Source organism: Mizuhopecten yessoensis, unplaced genomic scaffold (genome assembly GCF_002113885.1).
Source record: "Mizuhopecten yessoensis strain PY_sf001 unplaced genomic scaffold, ASM211388v2 scaffold4121, whole genome shotgun sequence".
NCBI classification, from domain to species: domain Eukaryota; kingdom Metazoa; phylum Mollusca; class Bivalvia; order Pectinida; family Pectinidae; genus Mizuhopecten; species Mizuhopecten yessoensis.
In genome coordinates this window covers 855078-873892 of record NW_018405386.1, presented here as the reverse complement: position 1 = coordinate 873892, position 18815 = coordinate 855078, and the positions used below count along the sequence as shown (strand labels likewise).

At 39.1% G+C, this 18815-nt stretch overlaps 1 protein-coding gene across 2 annotated transcripts in view; it reads left to right on the top strand.

The window, feature by feature from the left end:
- The window catches only part of LOC110448559, a 53009-nt gene extending 34396 nt beyond the window's left edge, over positions 1-18613 (top strand). The window contains exons 8-13 of one of the 2 annotated variants that reach the window (XM_021494854.1): positions 331-849; positions 994-9864; positions 10600-10646; positions 11696-11982; positions 14174-14304; positions 15962-16036. In XM_021494854.1, the coding sequence (XP_021350529.1) occupies positions 331-849; positions 994-9864; positions 10600-10646; positions 11696-11982; positions 14174-14304; positions 15962-16012 (9906 nt within the window). In that variant the 3' untranslated portion in view covers positions 16013-16036. Of the gene's footprint in view, positions 1-330; positions 850-993; positions 9865-10599; positions 10647-11695; positions 11983-14173; positions 14305-15961 lie in introns of both variants that reach the window. The other variant, XM_021494853.1, reaches the window with a different exon arrangement.
- The last annotated feature ends 202 nt before the right edge of the window (positions 18614-18815 follow it).

The window sequence follows — 18815 nt, the reverse complement described above, 5'->3', positions numbered from 1 at the left end:
TCTCAATATTCATTACAATTTCAAGAACTTTTCATGTAGCTGCCATTTTAATGAAGGGGTATAGCATTAAGTGTTCACCATGTTTTATCCTGTGTCATCCTGTCATTTTAACTTTATTTCTTAACAGATTTTGATCAAATATTATAAAAAGGTCAAGTATGTCAGAATATATTAAATGAGTTCATATTTCATAAACCAAAGGTCAAGTTCAAGGTCACCATTACTCTTTATAGAAAGTTGGTAAAAAATGACACCCATTTGCATTATAGTGTGGCATGCAGACATTTTCTTGTCTTTTGAGTTTTAAGATTTTCATTATATGTATTTTAGGAATCACCTGAAGAGAAAAAGAAACTGTATAGGCCAACAAGTGGAACTGCGTCATCACCTTTAACCATTTCCAGTGAGAGCAGCTCCCAGAAAACACTAGAGACTGCTGATAGCCAAAAGTCCTATATGGCTGATGTATCCAGCCAGGAGAGTTCTAGTATGTTGATGTCAAAACCGAAAGCGAAACCAAAAGTCAAGGCTAATAAGGACATGATGGGTTATAAGAGACGACGTCGACGTAAAAAGAAGAAGAAAACGGATAACACAGACGATGTGGATACAGAGAGTATCAGTTTAACCAGTACCACCTCCTCAGATTACCTTTGGATGGACGACAACTTCGACCGGCTTTCGGACAGGAGCAGGGTCACCCCAACGCCCTCCGAGTGTGCAGAGACACGCCAATGTCGATCGGATAACACCCTGACTCTATCAGATTATCAGCTCTCCCATTGGACACAGGCGGCTATACGCCCAGACTTCCAACCAAGAGTAGTCCTAACAGATGTCAGGAAACGGGTACGCATGTTCCTTATATCTGTCTGATTCCTACCTTTTTAACTTAGGAGTGGTCTATTACACTTATTCGACTAATTTCTTTTATCTGACCATATATTTTTGAGTTTGCATAATCAGAACTGTTTCTTATTTTGTTCTTTTCAGACTTGTTCAATATCAACAGGAAGTGAAATATCATGGAAAATATCAAGCACAAACAGTACAATTGAGCTGGAACAAGAAACAGAGCCTGCCAGTGGGAAAGACCTCCAGCTGGACACAGACGATATGTACACGAGACACACAGAGGAGCGGGTGAAACAGTGGATACAAGTCGCCAGGAAAAAAATCAAACTCACACTCAAACCTGTCAAAAAGGAGGAAGAGAAAAAAACGGAGGAAGCGAAGGAAGCTGTCAGTGTTATACCAGTGTTTGTTGGGAGTGGTCAAACTCAAATGCCCAGTTCTCCAGTCAAACAGGATCTGTTATCTGAGAATAGACACATGTCAGAAGACAAGTCGAGTTACCAGGACCCTGACCTGAAGTCTGACTATCCGTCTAATACAGATGCTGCTGTTGCTGTTCCTGAATTGGCACAGAGGTCTGAGTATCTTCAAAGAGATCCAACATCTTCCTCGCATTATATGGAAACACCAGATTCATACACCACACCTCCCTCAACCTACAATGATGCTGTGACAACTTTTAAACCCCCTGTGACAACATACAACCCTACAGTGACAACTTACACCCATTCTGTGACAACATACAACCCTCAGGTGACAACTTTCACCCCATCTGTGACAACGTACAACCCCCCTGTGACAACGTACAATCCTCAGGTGACAACATACAACCCGCCTGTGACAACTTACACCCCTCCAGCAACAGTAGCTTACAACCCTTCTTTGACAACACATAACCCTCCAGCGACAACTTATAACCCGCAAGCGACAACCTACAATCCTCCTTTGACAACCTACAATCCTTCTGTGTCCACATATACCCCTCCAGTAACATCTTACAACCCTTCTGCAACAACCTACAATCCTGCTGTGTCCACATATATCTCATCAGCTCCGGCATACCCCCCACACACTGCCGCAGCCAGTGTGCCAAACACAGTGTTTGCTCAGCCTATGTTGCCTGCAGCTTCAAGCTACCCTCCACATACAATGGACACCGCCACTGTCCAAGCATCCTCCTATCCTCCTCAAGGGAGCACCCAGATGATGCCTCCCAGTAGGCCACCACTCGACACTGGGCAGGATCCACTGGCTTCTCCTCTACAGCCTCCACCTGGTGCCAGAGTACAAATGCCGCCGGGTCCTCCCAGACCACAGCCACCTTTGCAGCCTCCACAGGCACCTGTTGGTATGTCTAGGCCTCCTCACAGACCCTCCTCATTTGATCCAAGACTCCAGAATGCACCAGCCATTTTACCAAGAGTAATAGATGAGCAGGTCCCGAGACACCAAGCTCAAATGACCATCAGCGAGGCAGGCAGACCTCCCAATCCTAATTACTTGGCAGCTGCAGCAGCTGGCCCACCTCATCACCTACAGCTAAGTCAGCATGCTCCTCTCCAGCGACCTCCTGGTATGCGGCCTCAAATGGTCAGTAAGGCTCCACCAGTGTTGCATGGGTCGGACATGATGGGTGGGATGTCATCTGGTGAACAGTTGCCATACCCACCAAATACTCCCACCAATATAGGTCCAGGACCAGCTGGAAATCCTGGTTTGCATCCTCCGCACCAGCCTCAGTTCTTCTCTTCTTCACATCAGCATCCTCCTCCACAGATGCATCAGCATCCACAGATGTCTTCTGCAATGCCACATCTTCCTCCCTCAGGAACCTCAATATTAGGACAAAGACCTGGCCAGACACGACCAAATATGGCCATACCACCACCAAGGACCCAGGTGCCAGGAGTTTCAGCTGCGATGGCTACAAGGCCACCTCATCCTGGGGGCCAGTTGCGTCCCCCTGGTGTCATGAGAGGGCCGGGTGTGCCTCAACAGATTGTTCATCAACCAATCCGAGGGCCAGGTCCACCTCCTCAAGGAATTAACCAGCCTCAGTCACTGGGTCAACAAGGGCCAAGACAGCAAGTTCATATGGGGAATGGTCCTCCTCTGAACAGACCACTTCATCATGTTCGACCACCTGTTCATCAAATGGGTGGTCATCCACCTCAAACTTCGCCTTCTGCTAATGTTCCTCTTGGAGGTATGCAACCTAGGCCTCCAAATCAGATACCTACTTTGGTGAGGATGCAACACCAACAACAAGGAGGTCAATACCAAGTCAGTGGCTTTCCTCCTCCTCCTCAAAATTCTTCAGGGATGTTTAGGTCAGGGGCATTCGCACCTCAAGGTGGTCCTCCGGGCAATCTTCAGGGCGCTCCTCCAGGAATGCCTCAGCATCCTCAACAGCACTACCCCAACACTGCCCCACCTTTCCAACAGCCTCGCATGCAACATAATTTCCCTCCTGGCTACAATCGGGCACCACCATTAAACCCAATGGCAGCACCACTTGTGGCAACAACAACCACAAAGAGATCTTCAGATGTAATGGATTGGTTCACGGATAAATTGGCACCCAAGAAGTCAAGTTCAGATACTGGAGATCATGGAAATAAAACTGGGTCGGCAAACAGTTTGTTCGATATAGCCTTCAGTGGCACCAAACCAAATACCAGACCTGATCATTTTTTAGGGATTAGCAGCCAGCACATGTGTGCTGGCACCCCAACAACTCAAGGACCAGAAGGAACGGAGAAACAGGAAGGGACAGACAGGCACAAGGGAAAGGAAAGACAAGAGGAAAATGACAGACATAAAGGAATGGTGAGACAGGAAGGACAGAACAGGCATGAGGGATTGGAAAAGCAAGAGGGAAAGAACGTACTTGAGGGAATGGAAAGACATACGGAACAGAATAGGCAGGGAATGAAGAGACAGGAAGGAATTGACAAACATGAGAGAATGGAAAGACAAGAGGGAAAGAACAGACATGAGAGAATGGAAAAACATAGCGTAAAGGACAAACATGAAGGAACAGACAGACAGGAGGGTATAGGCATACAGGAAGGAAAGGAAAAACATGAGGCAATGGAGATACAGGAGGAGGTGGATATGGAAATCGAGACCAGCAGTGATGACAGTCAGGATGTCATCATTGTTCTGGGCGAGGAAGAAACAATGGCCAACAAACAAAAAGATTTCTATGATGCCGATGCTGTCAGGACAGATATTTTAAAGCGCAACGTGGAAAACTATGACAGCAGCAATGAGACGATTCTTTTAGATGAAAAAACAGACGAGAAAAATACCTGTGACATGGTCAGGGACATAAAATGTGACTTTTCAACTTCAGAATCGTCTGTTGATAGCTCGGGCAACGGCAGGATCAAGGACAGGAATGGAAACTTGGAAGAATATAAACAAGATTCTTCTGATTCTGTGCCAGTAACAATGCAAAAACTGAAACCAGTGTTGGATTTCCTGAACAGAAATGTGTTGACAGAGATGGACATAAACAACCTGGCAGACCCGAGCAGACGGTCAGGGATAGAACTTCCCAAACCAGAAACTGCAACAACATCAGGAAAAAATATAATGCAAGGGATTCACCAGGAACAACCCAAGATAATTGATTCAATCCAAAAAAGCAAGGTGCATGCTGTTGATAATCAGAATGTTACGACCACTGCATCAACTAAAAACAATGTGGAGGAAGGAATAGGTGGTCTGATTCTCCATGTTTCAGAAAGTACTTTGAAGAAAATTGACAATCAGACACTGCAGAACTTGTCATCTGTGAAGATACATAATAAATCAGAGACCTTACCTTGTACTGCGCCAGATGGACAGAAAACTGAATCTCCAGTTTTACAGACAAAAAGTGTTTTGAAACTTGGAGATCAGTTTGTGCCTTCTGTACTGTTAAGAAGAGGCCTTTTGAAAGGAGCTGAAGCAGACAAATTGAAACATCCAGTCATATCGAAAAAAGTGGTCTCAAAGGAAGACAAACTTAATGAACCAACGTCGCCCACGTACAGTGTTTTACGAGGAGCTTCAGACACTGGCAAAGAAACAAATGACTGTACAGAAAAATCTTTGAAGATTAAATTGACCATTGGAACGCCAAATTCTTCTTCTGTACCAGAACTTGGAGCTGCTGCTGCTGGGGCAGTGACGGATATGTCTTTAAAAGTGGCTAGTGAGGACATATATGTTCTGGATGACCTTAAAAAAACGCTACCCTCATCAACTCCGAATCGAGAAAAGGAATTGTCACAGCAAGCCGCTACTGACAAATGTGACAAGGAAATGAACATTGAACAAAATACTTCTTCGTCATCTGACTTTGACATACTAGATGCTATATTAGTAAAAGATTTGACAGAAAGTAAGAAATCTGGAAAAAATCTTGTGAATATAACTCATTCAAAGAAAAAGTCTTCAGCGAGTAATGATAGTAAGAAAACGATATCGGGGACGAAAAAAGTGGAAGATAATTACGATAAAAAACACAAAACAACATGTATATATAATGCCAAGACTGGGGCATGGACCACAAAATCATCAGAGGAAAATACATCAACGGAAAGCGACATTGGCGACTACAGTCCCAGCAAGGAGTATTGGAAGACCGTCCAAATTTACGAGGATTTGGAAACAAGCTTTGGAACTGAAAGTGAAAGAGAGCACAATGCCAGGAGAGATGGATCATGGCTGAGTAGAACCAGGCAGTATTCACTGGGTGACAGCAAGGACAATGATAGTGAAACTAGTATATTCGATCCAAAGATTGGTGCATGGGTTGACAGGGGTTCAGTCTCCAGGAAATCGGAGGAGAGAGCGGAATCCAAAAGGAATGCAGTTGTGTATGATTTCAGAAGAGGTGCATGGACGACAGGTGAAGAGATGTCCTCATATAAATCCAAGAATAAAGAGTCAATTGATGACAATAAAAGGCGTTCCAAGAGTACAGACTGTGAAATTGAGGTCATTGGTGGAGGCATGAAGGAGGGTAAGGAATCAGAAAAAATGCCTATTAAACAAAGTGAATTTGACAGAACTGCAACTTCCAACCGCCTCAATGCTACCAAAGACGGTAATATTGCTGGAGAGGGAAAGACTGATCAGAGACAGGTGTTATTGGGTGACAAGTCGAAGCAGCAACAGAGTGGTACAAGCGATGGTACAACGAACACTATACCATCTAATTCTAACATTCCTTGCATAAGTGACACAACATTAGAACCGAAAAGTTCAGCTGGTGCTAAGGAAGTCGTCATAGATACCAAAGCTTCTATTCCAGAGAATCGGGAAATGTTGAGCCCTTTGAAATCTACAGCAAGAGATAACGTAGCACAAAGCAAAATGGATAAGAAGAAAACCAGCTCTACATCTCCACCAGGCAAACGACAGAAAACAACTAAAGAAATTCCATTCAAGACAGGAACCATCAGTGACTTGTTTTCTGACAGCGCTAAAACCCAAAAATCAATTGCATATCAGTTAAGTAGGTCAATGCCAGGTAGGGGAAGATCAACAAGTTATTCGTCATCGGAGGAAAGCTCGAGAAGGAGTCAGGACTCGTGGAACTACAACAACATTTATGGAAGGCAGTCATGGAAACGTTATTCAAGATCACCTAGTTACTCGCCTAGATCAAGGCCAAGGAGACGATATTCAAGGTCACGTAGTTCTTCTTCAGAAAGAAGGCAGAGAAGAAGGTATTCAAGGTCACGTAGTTATTCTTCAGAATCGAGGTCAAGGAAAAGGTATTCCAGGTCACGCAGTTATTCTTCAGAATCAAGGTCAAGGAGACGACATTCAAGGTCACGTAGTCGCTCATCATCTAGATCAAGGAAACGCTACTCAAGATCACCAAGTTATAGATCTAGATCAAGGTCAAGAAGGCGATACTCAAGGTCACCTAGTTCGTCTGTTTCAAGGTCACGGAAACGGAATTCAAGGTCACCAAGTTATTCAACAATATCATCAGCTTCAGATAGAACAGCCTTCAGTCCTAGAGGATCCTGGAGAGGACATAGGAGGCACTCTGATGCACATAGGTCTGTACACAATAGAAGATCACGCAGTCGCTTTTCAAGGTCACCAAGTTATTCATCCATATCAACAGTCTCTGATGTCAGACCTAGTCAGTATCAAAGTCGAAGAAGATCGAGAAGTCGGTATTCAAGATCACCAAGTTGTTCTACTGTATCAACCAGTTCTTGTAGAAGTTTTAGTCCAAGGACAAAAGATAAATCCAGTCCATGGGCCAGTTCTGATTCTAGTAGACAACCTAGATATTCAAAGTTCACATCAAGCAGATTTCCACTGTCACAGAAGCCACCAGATGCTGACAAGAGATCTAAAATAAATCCAGCAATTAATAATGATCGCAAAACAGTACATGACAACAGTCAAGAAGTTACAAATGAAAGGAAACAATCCAGTCCAAGTTTTACTGATAAAAATGCAAAAGATGTTTCATCGTCTAAGGCCGGAACCAGTGAATCATCTTATTCAAGTTCACAAAATAGTCATCACAAAGGAGGAGGTTCTTCTCCGACCTCCAAGAAAATTGATTTGGATTCTGGACATAGACGTTTGTTCCGTGATAAACCTCCACCTGACTATTCACGATCTCCTTTCCATCACAGGGAAGCTGGGCGTGATCGCTGTAGAAGTCCTTCACCAAGACAAGACAGGATATCTAAAGAGACGACCCCATTAAAACAGGACCCACCAAACGTGCCTCGTATATCATCCCCGTACAGTCCGTCATCCCCGACAAAGGGATGTCCTGGGGATTTGAGTCCAATTTTCAGCCGTGTGGAGAACACTGCAGAAAAGCTCAGTTCAAGAGATAGTGCTTATGCAAAGCCGTCCTCAGCTCTCGGCAGGAGTCCCGATAGAAATGTCTCAAACATGGCATCCAGACTCCCCCACACAGACAGACCTAAACAATTGTCTTATCATCCCCTCAGGGACTCCGGTAACTCTAAGGAGGAGGTGCCCATCAAATTTCTCTTTAAAGACAAGATTACAAGAAAAGTATCTCTCTCACCTGAGAGACCATCGGACAGAAATCCCCATTCATGGCAAACACTTTCTGGAAATACACAAAGAAAAGAGCGATATTCAAGGAGCTCTTCTCGGGATAGAGCTAGAGATTTTCCTGTTTCTTCCTCAATATCTCAAGCCAAAAGACCCAGGAAAGAAATAGCCGAATCTTTTGTGGCTGATAGACGTAATGTCCAAACAGGAAGGGATTTAAGAGCAGAGAGCTCTTCATCATCAAAAGATTCACTGCTTCAGCGTAGATCTCACAATGACGACTTCCGACATGTGAGTGCTAGGAAAACAGAAACTACTGGTGATCAAAGGAAATTTGAACAGTTTGACAGTTTCTCATTGGATTATTTAGCGAAAGCTCAGGAGAAGCTGAGACGGGAGCTTTCTGGTCTGGATGGCCCAGGATGCAGTGCTGAATCACAAGACTTGGACACAGGTAAACACAACGAAAACACCCGTTCAAAACCCTCGGAAGAAATCAGAGTTATAAGTGTTGAGAGAAAGAAACCATTAGTCAGCTATGATTCCCAATCAAGGAAAGAGATATCTGATAGAGGTCAGAACAAAGATATAGATTTAACCAATACAATTGAAAGAAAGGAGCTGCCTCTCTACAGAAATTCCTGGAGACGAGTGAGTGACCAAGACGAACATCAAATAATCCGAGATGTGTCTGACAGGACCATTGACCGAAGGGTGGTCATCAAAAGTCAAGAGGATGACTGCTACAGTCAACATAGCTCAGGTAGGGACAGGAGTGACTTTCATCCAAAAGTTGATGTTCACAGAAAGGATGACCTTTACCCCAGGGATAATTATCACGGTAGAGGTGATGTTTATACTGGGAACACTATTTACCCCAAAGATGGCCCATACAAGAACTTTCCTGACTGGAAAAACAACCCACGGACTAACCATCCTTATAAGAGGGACAGCTCAGTGGGCAATGTTGCCGACGATTGGTCACAGTCGCTAAGCATCAAGGGAGTTCAGGAGCGATTACTGGGCACAAAGACAGGAACACCATTAAAACCGGGACAAAAAGGCCAAGGTGAAAATTTTAATGACTTGTTAATGAAGGAACAGATGAGACACAATATCATTAAGAAAAAGCCTCTGGAAAATGTTCCTCAAGAAACTGCTTTATCTAAAGGTGAAAGGACAGTAACAGCATCGAACCAATCAGAATGCATTAGTATGTGTTCCTGTTCAACTACGATACCGCTCTCCAAGAACGACCTGAAGGAGGAATTAATCAGAGTGACAAGGTCCATGGAGAAGCTTTGGAAAGAACCTCTGGAGCAAATGGAGTCAATGGCCGACAGGCTTCCAAAGGAACTGGAGGAATTCTGTATACAGTCCGGTCTCACTCAACTAGAGTTGGAAAACTCCAAGGTCATTCCACAGGCAAGGTCAGCTATCATCCGTCAAGATGTTCAACAGTTTGAAGCCGAGATCAAAATGCGTATAACACAATCTAATTATTTTGGTGTGTGCAGCCAAAGGGTACCGGCTGAACTTCTTACAAAACAAGAAGAAAACAAATTCTTCTCTGAGGAAGGCATGTTTCTCATTTTGTGTAATCCAATTCCGTCAAAGACATATCAAAAACTTTCAGCCCTCAAGAAAAAGCTTGATGAATTACAGGATAAAATTGACTTTGAAACAAAAAATAGCATGGCTTCTGTCGTAAGGAGCCTATCCACAGAGAAACAACTTGCTCGGGAAGAAAGGAAACGTCAGTTGTTCACATTCACAGGATGCCTCACCAAGAAACGACTGAACAAGATGCGGGTGAAGGAGAGATATTTTCTGCGTTGTTACAACTATTTCCGGAAAGAATACGGGGAGGCTGCCGATGAAATGTTCCCCTATCTGAAGATGTGCATAGATGACTCTGCCAACCACATAGCTGTTATGACCAAACTTAGAGTAGGTATTTTCGTCCTTTCCAAAATAAAATTTAAACCAGATTCTGCATACGAGGTAAATTTTGCCATAGCGCTATCTTCAGTGAAATCAAAAACCAAGAGTTTGAGCTACTGTTAGTATTTTACTTTAATTAAACATTCAATTAAATTTCAGCGAAACTAATTGTCGAAAACTTTTTGTTTTGCCTTTCAACATAAGCCTTCTTCCTGTCCTTTGTCCTTTGGTATCTATACTGCCATGAAGCATTGTTCATAGTGCTAACATGTATATTTTTAACACATTCACCCCTGAAATTTCATAATGAACTATTCCAACCTTTGAATTGGAAGAGTTCAAATGTGTCTTCAGGGGTGAATGAGTTAAAACATGTTTGTTAGATTATCGCTTATCTTTGTGAAAATGTTGACAAACAACATCAATTGGGAAATTAAATATGTTTGATGATGATGATATACAGCGATAGATTTTATCACTAGCAGTGATCATACAGATATGCTACTGAAAGCAGTATATATATATATATATATATGCCTGTATGATTTATTTGCAAATATTTGAAACCATGATTGAGAGGATGATATTTCAATGTATGATACCAATTATCTCTAGAAATTGTATTCCAAAACGATATAAATTTGCGAGTGAGTCTCCTTGTGAATTACTAAGTAATGCAAAAATGAATGAATCTGTTATCAACTACATTAATTAACATGTTATGGTGGATTTACTTTGTAGTCCGAGGACAAAGATGAGGCAGCCATCGTGGAAGAGGAAAAAAGGAAGTAAGTTGAATAAAATAAATATACTGTTTATTTTACTCTCTTCTTCTTGTTTTTAAGTACCTTATGTTTATATGTTGTCTGATCTCAAAATGATAGGGGTAATTTTTGTGTCGCCTGCGAAAAGCTGGTGGCTTGGGATTGCTTTTCAGGTCCGAAGGTCAAAGGTCAAGGTCACTGTTACTATAAATAGGAAATCTGTTTTCGTGTGATAACTTGAGTTTCCTTGGGCCGATCAAACTCAAACTTCATGCAGTGCTTCCTTATCAAAAGTGCTTGCTTGGGATTGCTTTTCAGGTCCGAAGGTCAAAGGTCAAGGTCACTGTTACTATAAATAGAAAATCTGTTTTTGTGCGATAACTTGAGTTTCCTTGGGCTTGTCAAACTCAAACTTACTTTTAACATTATTTCTTGAAATGAAAGGTGTATTTATTTCTTCGTAATCTCCCAGCTTCCAGCGCAGGCGACACATCCACTTCCGTGGAATTCTTGTTATGAAATTGTTCGTGTTTGAGGAGATAAATGGGGTAATTTTCATGAAATTGTACAGGTTTGAAGAGATAAATGGGGTAATTTTCATGAAATTGTTTGGGTTTGAAGAGATAAATGGGGTAATTTTCATGAAATTGTACAGGTTTGAGGAGATAAATGGGGTAATTTTCATGAAATTGTTCGTGTTTGAAGAGATAAATGGGGTAATTTTCATGAAATTGTACGGGTTTGAGGAGATAAATGGGGTAATTTTCATGAAATTGTTCGTGTTTGAGGAGATAAATGGGGTAATTTTCATGAAATTGTTTGGGTTTGAGGATATTAAATGCCAAGGCCATTGTTATGATTTACATTTGAAGTCCAATCTGCTCAAGAGCTCATCCTCGTTAATAAATCCTATTCTTAAGAGGCCACCATTGTCCCATCCTTACAAAGTAGCTGACTTTTTTTCATAGATATTCTCTTAATTTATTTTGTTCCAATGGGTTTGGACTCCTATATAATTTAAAATCATGATATAATTTGGATTGAATATATTTTAATGTGAATTGTCTTTACAGGGAGAGAGAAAAGATTCAGCGCCAGAGAGTTTTGCAGGGATTAATGATGGACATTCGGACAGTCGACTCCAAGTTATCGGACATGTACTTTAGCTGTGACATCACGGAGCACTTCCCTGCGTCAGTCAAAAGTGTCGTCCAGCACGTTCACCAGCGAGTCAACTCGGTGGCCGAGTTCTTGTCTGAGGAACTGATGTCAGACGAGCCAAACTCGGGTGCCGTGGGGAGGCTTAGAGCTACTCACAAGTTCTGTCTCAAAGCTTACGAATTTGTCAAGAAAAACTTGGGTAAGTCGTAGGGATTTGTACACTGGTGGGTCAAACTTAGTGTAGACTTGTATCCAGGTAAGTGAAATTTTACTTATATCTTGGGTACACAATTGCCTGGTGTCAGCTTTTATTATCATTCTATAATTTTTAAGTTTACCGCATTTTACAATGTTTGTCGATTTAAACCCCTGTAAAGATGAAGTCTAGAACTTCTGTACGTTTTTTAATTGTGTAAAAACAAATCTATCTCAATGTTCAATATATTGATCAAATACCATTATTGATGGAATTTTTTCAATGATATGTTCAAAGCTTTCCATTTACAAAAGATATGTAATCCAAGGATACATTGACAGTTAATTTTGAGTTAGTTTAACCCTTTCACCACTATAGACCATAATGGACTCATCCATATCAATACATGGTAGAGTCTACTAAAGTTACATAAGGGTGAAAGGGTTAAGCATAGAAGTCAGTTTAAATGTGCTGTCATAGTTTTAAAATCAAACATCTTTTTTTTTTCTTTCGAAAGGAAACATAATTTATTATTGGAAAATGAATAGTGAAAGAAAAGCATACTTTGTGCAGTTCAGACAGACATTAAAAATTCCACTGTAGAATATATATCTTGTCCAGTCATTCTCCCCCCCCACCAACATTATGTATTTTGTTTTGTTAATGCATGACTGTTGTACCCACTTTGTAGCCTGTCTGTTGTATGGTTTAGTGCATAAGATGTAAAAGATTGTGCATGTGAAGTAATAATAAAACCTAAATACATATTAGATCTCCATGGTGAAGTATTGACACCCCCCATATATATACCTATATATCAAATCTCCATGGTGAGGTATTAAAATCACCTGTATATTGTGGTGAAGTTTAGAAAATCCTGTACATAAATAATATATCTGTGTTGTGAAATATCAAAACCCACATACATGTATATTAACCCATTCACCCCTAAATTTATATTTGAACCTTACCAAATCACAAACTGGGCAAATCCAGTTTAAATATGTAGGGGTGAGTGAGTTATAACACTTAATCAGTTTGGTGGATTTCCGAGTTAATCTGGACTTTGATCATCTTCAAGAAATTGAGCTATTTAGGACCCTGCATCAGAGATGATAAAACCCTATAGTGATTGTGTCTGTCGTTACTTTTATTTTCAGACAGGTTTAAAAAAATCAAGGTCACTATTGCTAAATATAGCATGGAGACGAGGAGGAGTGTATACTGTCATAACTACAATGTATTGCCCTCACTGAACCACATGTGTTCATTTGGGTGTTACTGTATATTTGGTATTATGACTGGGATCCTAAAATACAAGATGGTCACAAATCTAGGTTAATGATAATTAAATAGAGCAAGAGAGGTTTATTTTCTAGACCACATTTGATAATTCTAAAATCCAAAATGATTGCTGTGACTTAATCTGCTATGTGATTATTGGTGATATACAGTGTACCAGTATATTGTCAGGCACATGGCGGGGCCCTTACTTACCTGTCAGTTTCCTAGTTTTAGTGACGTCCTTCTTCATAAAGAAAGATAGTAAAATATGGTAAATATATGATATTCTAGCCCTATTTCTTTGGGAGTGGGAGGGGGGGGGGGGGGGGGGAGGCAAATGTCTAGATCAAATCAATGAGACTCCACCAGATATCTGTATCAGTGAACCACTAGGTTTACATGTGTTTCCATAAATATCAGGATATCAATCGCCACAGACCCAACAGTATCATCATACAAAAATAGCAGTGTAAAATTACATTTGTTTTACATTATACCCGTTTGTTCATGTGAAAATATTATTGTTTGGAACCTATTTGAGGACAGTCCTGTATAACATCATTCCAAAAAAAATAGAAATATGTTTTAGATATTGCAACAGGTAAAGGTGAGTTCAGGGATTTTTAGAATCCCTTTTCATCTGAACCTATTTCATCAAAATTGTATCCAAAACTGGCATGTCAAGAAGAATAAAAAAAAAAGTTATCAAGCAAGAAAAGAAAGTGTATGAACTAGAAAGGAAATTGAGAGGATTCAGATATGAATATAATAATGCTGCCATTTTTGCGTTAACTGTTGGCTACCGTGGTTATTGATTTCACAGCTGCATGTACTGTTATTATTTTGCCGCTTTGTTGAATGACTGTGGTTGCTGGTGACGTGTATTGCACCAAAAAGTTTCCTTTTTCAGAGGAGTATAAAAAAGTTCAACAGCTGTTACCCATGTCAAATAATGCATATCAAGGCCTGAACAGGTTTGACTCGCATGAAGCCCTAGCGCAGAGACTGAGAGAGGCACCGGCCCAGGCAGTAGACCCCGAGGTAGTATAGCCCATTTCTTCTGAGACAGCGCTGCAGCTGTCCCTCATGATATAGCAAATAGAAAAATTACCATCATCGTATAAAATTGTGTAATTTTTTTTTTATTTCATGAATAATAAACTTAATATTTTTACATCTATTTCATGATAAAGATATTCCATGGTTTAAGCATGGTGATCTAATATTTCAAAATATGGAACACTCAGTTTTCCAATATTCATACTTAGGAACAGATTTTTTTTTTAATCTTCAAGAAAATTACTGTTGTCAATTTATACAAAAAGTATTAATGATACCATTTATATATTTTTTGAAATATTACAATATTTGTTATGACTCGCATGTACCAGGGATTGTTATTTATATATAAAAAAAAAAGTGTCCCTTTCAATGATCTGAAATTTCACTAATAATTTATCATAATCTTGTGGCACTTTCTCTCCAAAGCTTATTATGAATTCTATGGTACAACTTTTACTTAATCTAACATAGACAAAAGTTGATTGTGGCCATACACATTTTGTCTAATATTTGTTGAAATAGCTACTATGTATGTTGATCATTTGCTTGTGAATGGCCAAGTTGCTATGGTGTTGTTGGTATGCTGCTTAAGGTTCCAAAGAAATCCACAAACCATATCGTCACACAAGTCACATTTTTATTTTTATTTTACCCTCCTAACTGGTTGCATGCTTTTTGTGTCTTCATGTTTTTTTCCCGTTTTATTTTTACTTGTGTAGATAATTTAGAAATATATATATATATTGTTACTTAATGTTGTCATGGTTGATTGTTTAGAAAATTCATTGGTGTTTTATTACCATTACAAACCATTAATTAGCTGATTAGTTATTAATTAACCCTAGTTAACTGGTCATTAATTAGGGTTAGTAAGATACCCATTTATAACTAACATAGAAAAAACAAACCTTATTAGTGTTGGGAATCGGGTGAAATTTTATGATCGATTAATGGTCACTTTTAACTAACCGATGACTAATAAATGCATTGTTTGAAATCCTCCATGATGTTGTTCCAAGTCCCTTATGGAAATAAAAAATGCTACCATGTAAGAATGACTGCCGTTTGAACTCTTCACCTCTAATTGATAGTCCTAAGTGGCCATGAGCAGGCTTGAAAGTAAGTCAGTGATGATGCTGACTCAGCAGCTGGAAAGAAATATCAGGAAATGTCTGCTTCTTAACTCTTGTTAGTATCTAGCAAGGACATAGACTTGAAATCATGGATCACTCTAATGAAAAACTCCATAATATCTACACGAAATTATTCCGATCAAAATTGATCATGAATTCTGAAGTTGATTAATCAGTTTATCGGCCTAACTGTCCGATAATTGACATAAGGATTAATGACAACACCACTAAACCTTATTAATTAATAAATCTGGTAATGAAGGGTGTATTTACTAATATTGGGTGAACTCTTTTTGTATATAATTATGTTTTGACCAAACCAACTACTGTTTTATTAACATTTGATTTCAAACAGGTATTTTGTTTTTTGAGATAAATCATTTATGTTCCACATTCTTATATACTTACACGGAAGTGGTGTATATGTAATTAAATAATGCTGTGTATTTATTAAATATCCTAATTTTGGAAGATTTATCAAAACGTCTACATTTTTTCCCTAGCTGAAGCAAACAATCCTGGTCCTTTTGGCAAATTATCTGGACAGGAGATGAAGAACACAGAATTTAACGATGTGCGAAAAACCAATGAAATGAAGACAAAAAGTGATGAAGATGAAAGAAAACCTAACGTCACTGACCATGTGGAAAGAAAAAATGATGGCAGTGAAATGAACTATGTTGACAAAATGGACAGTAAGTTGGAAGACGATGGAATGATAAGTGACTATTCGGCTTATGGAAGTGATTGTCACGAAGGGAAAAGCAAAGGTACTGACAAAGAAACTTCCACAGGAACAAGTTGTGATGCTCAGAAGAAAATTGATTATTTTGACATTTACAATTCAGAGGAAGAAAGCGATAATGAATTAGAAAAAAGTGACAATTTAAGCAGGAATAATTCTGTGGATTCAGACTTGAAAAGTGACAATTTTGATGTAGAAAGTGGGAAAATGGCAAAAGAAAGCGATGAGTTGAACGATGAAGTTGAGAATATCGAGGAAGAGAGAGAACGAAGCTACATGAAAATGGATGTTGAATCAGAGAAGGAAAGAATTTGTTTGGAAAGGGAGTTGAATGATATGCTTGGGGCATTTGACACTCAACAAGAAACAAGTCCCATCAGAAAAAGGGAAATCGAAGTCGTTGCCAATGAACAGGAGTAGAAGAATGAGGACATTGGGCAAGAGGACGGCCACATGGTGCGAACTGGCGGCAGTAAGGAGAGTGAAAGTGACAGACCACTGAGAGGAGACAATGATATAGATCAAATCGATGTGACAAGAGGTACAATAGAAATGTCGACAATCTGGGGTTTACGACGCGTAATGTTGTACGTCCGAGGTCAAGGAAGTAAAGAAAACTTACGCCGTACTTGTATAACAAGATGGTGTCCAATATTTCTGTTTTGTAGTATATGAACTAACTAGTCATATACAGTAGTACATGGTTTGACTAAACTACTGTAGATCAAATGTGTTAATGTGTGAAAAAATTAAGTCTAGTATCAACAAACATTTTTTTCCTTATTGATTGAAATCAACTTTTTTTTATGTTTTATTTACTTTGACGACAAGGAAACTGTCAAAGAATTTTGATAAACATAATTTGATCAAAATGTTAAAAAAAGGTTCCTGCTGTTTTTTCCCATTTTTTTGGGACAATATTTTGCTGTAAGGATAGAGAGTGATATTGTAAAAACAGAAAAATTAAATTAAAGAAAACCTGATCATGATAATTAAAATCACTAAAAAGCAGTGGGAACCTATATAGCTATGTTTTAATAATTCATGTACATTTGTATGTTCTTGATTATATCTCCTTGTGTTGTCTTCAATATTTGAGCAAATCTTTTGACTATAACTACACAACTCATTGTCTTCATATACATTTTGTTTAATAAAAAAGGCATTTTTTTCCATTGATGGAATGATGGTATGAGATCTGATAATTTGTCTCACGAAAAATAACAAAAGCTAGAGGAACAAAGCAAACAAGATTTGAAAGAATGTTATGAAACCAAACTACAGTTTAATAGGATACTGTGTCAAGAGAAGGGGCACAAATAATTGGCCCTCTTTATTAACTAGTCGATGACATATGCCATATTGCTGTATGTTGACTTTCCATGAGGGATATACTGTAAATATACCTATTTTAGTGCACTCAAATTTTGGAGCATTATCAAGTTTTAACAGATTAGCACATTGCTGTATTTGCGCACCTCAAGATAAGCAATGAAAACAATATGCAGTACTTGATGTTGTTTGTAAAAAAGAGGGTTACAATTTTTAGTTGTTGTACCTTTTGAAATTTCCAGAAATAATGCCAATGAATTGTAATAGAAATTAGGTATTGATGTAATTAGTTGGGTTTTTTTTCAAACAAAACTTTTTCAATAGAGACACCAAATAGAACACAGCAATATTAATCAAAGTGTATGGTTTGTGATCAAACAGAAAGTGATCAATATCTGAGCTTAATATAGGGAAAGTTTTTTCCTTGCCATTTTGCGTCTGTTTTATCAATATTCCGGTGTGAAGAAATGTTGAACAATTAGAAACTGGTAGAACTGGTACATTGCTTTCAAAATGGTTTTTAGTCGAGTACCTTTTTTTCATATTTTGTTGTTGTTGTCAGTTTACTAGCTTTTGTTTTGGTTTCATCATTCACTTTCCTATATCAATGGGAGAGGGCCTAGTAAGTTGTCAGAACTTGTGCCCAACCCCTTTAACTGTTGAATGTCAATACATTTGTTTGAATGAATGTAATTATTGTCCAGTATAGTGATTATACAATTTTGAAATCAGATAATGTTTTTGAAAGGTATCCACAGTATATTAAGTTGTGAATGTTTATTATACAATAAATGTGAGTGATGTTCCAGGATGAAAAATATTTCTCGGTAGGAGTTTGGTGCACACATTGATGAAGGAGCTGTACTCTAACCAACGAGAAAATATTAGATATGGATTGAGTGTGGATATTATATTGTAACTGTAATCCAGGTTGTGTTTGATGTGCGATTTGTAAAGTGTCTCTCGCATAGTTTTCTTACGTCAATGAATATCTTTTGACTCTTATTGCAGAGTTATCTGGTCTTGTGAGCAAGTATTGATTGTTACATCATTTGTTTGTGAGAGTAACGTCATCAATTTTTGGGAAAACGACGTAATTTTCTCACACAAACCAATGACATAACAATCAATACCTGCTCACAAGAGAAGATAACTCTAGCAAATAATTCCAAGTTAGAAGCTTACAGAGTCAGATGGTATTCAAACTACTTTTTGATTTTTACTAGATGTAAGTCCATATTGTCAGTGATGTAAACAAGCTGTCGATATACAATATCATG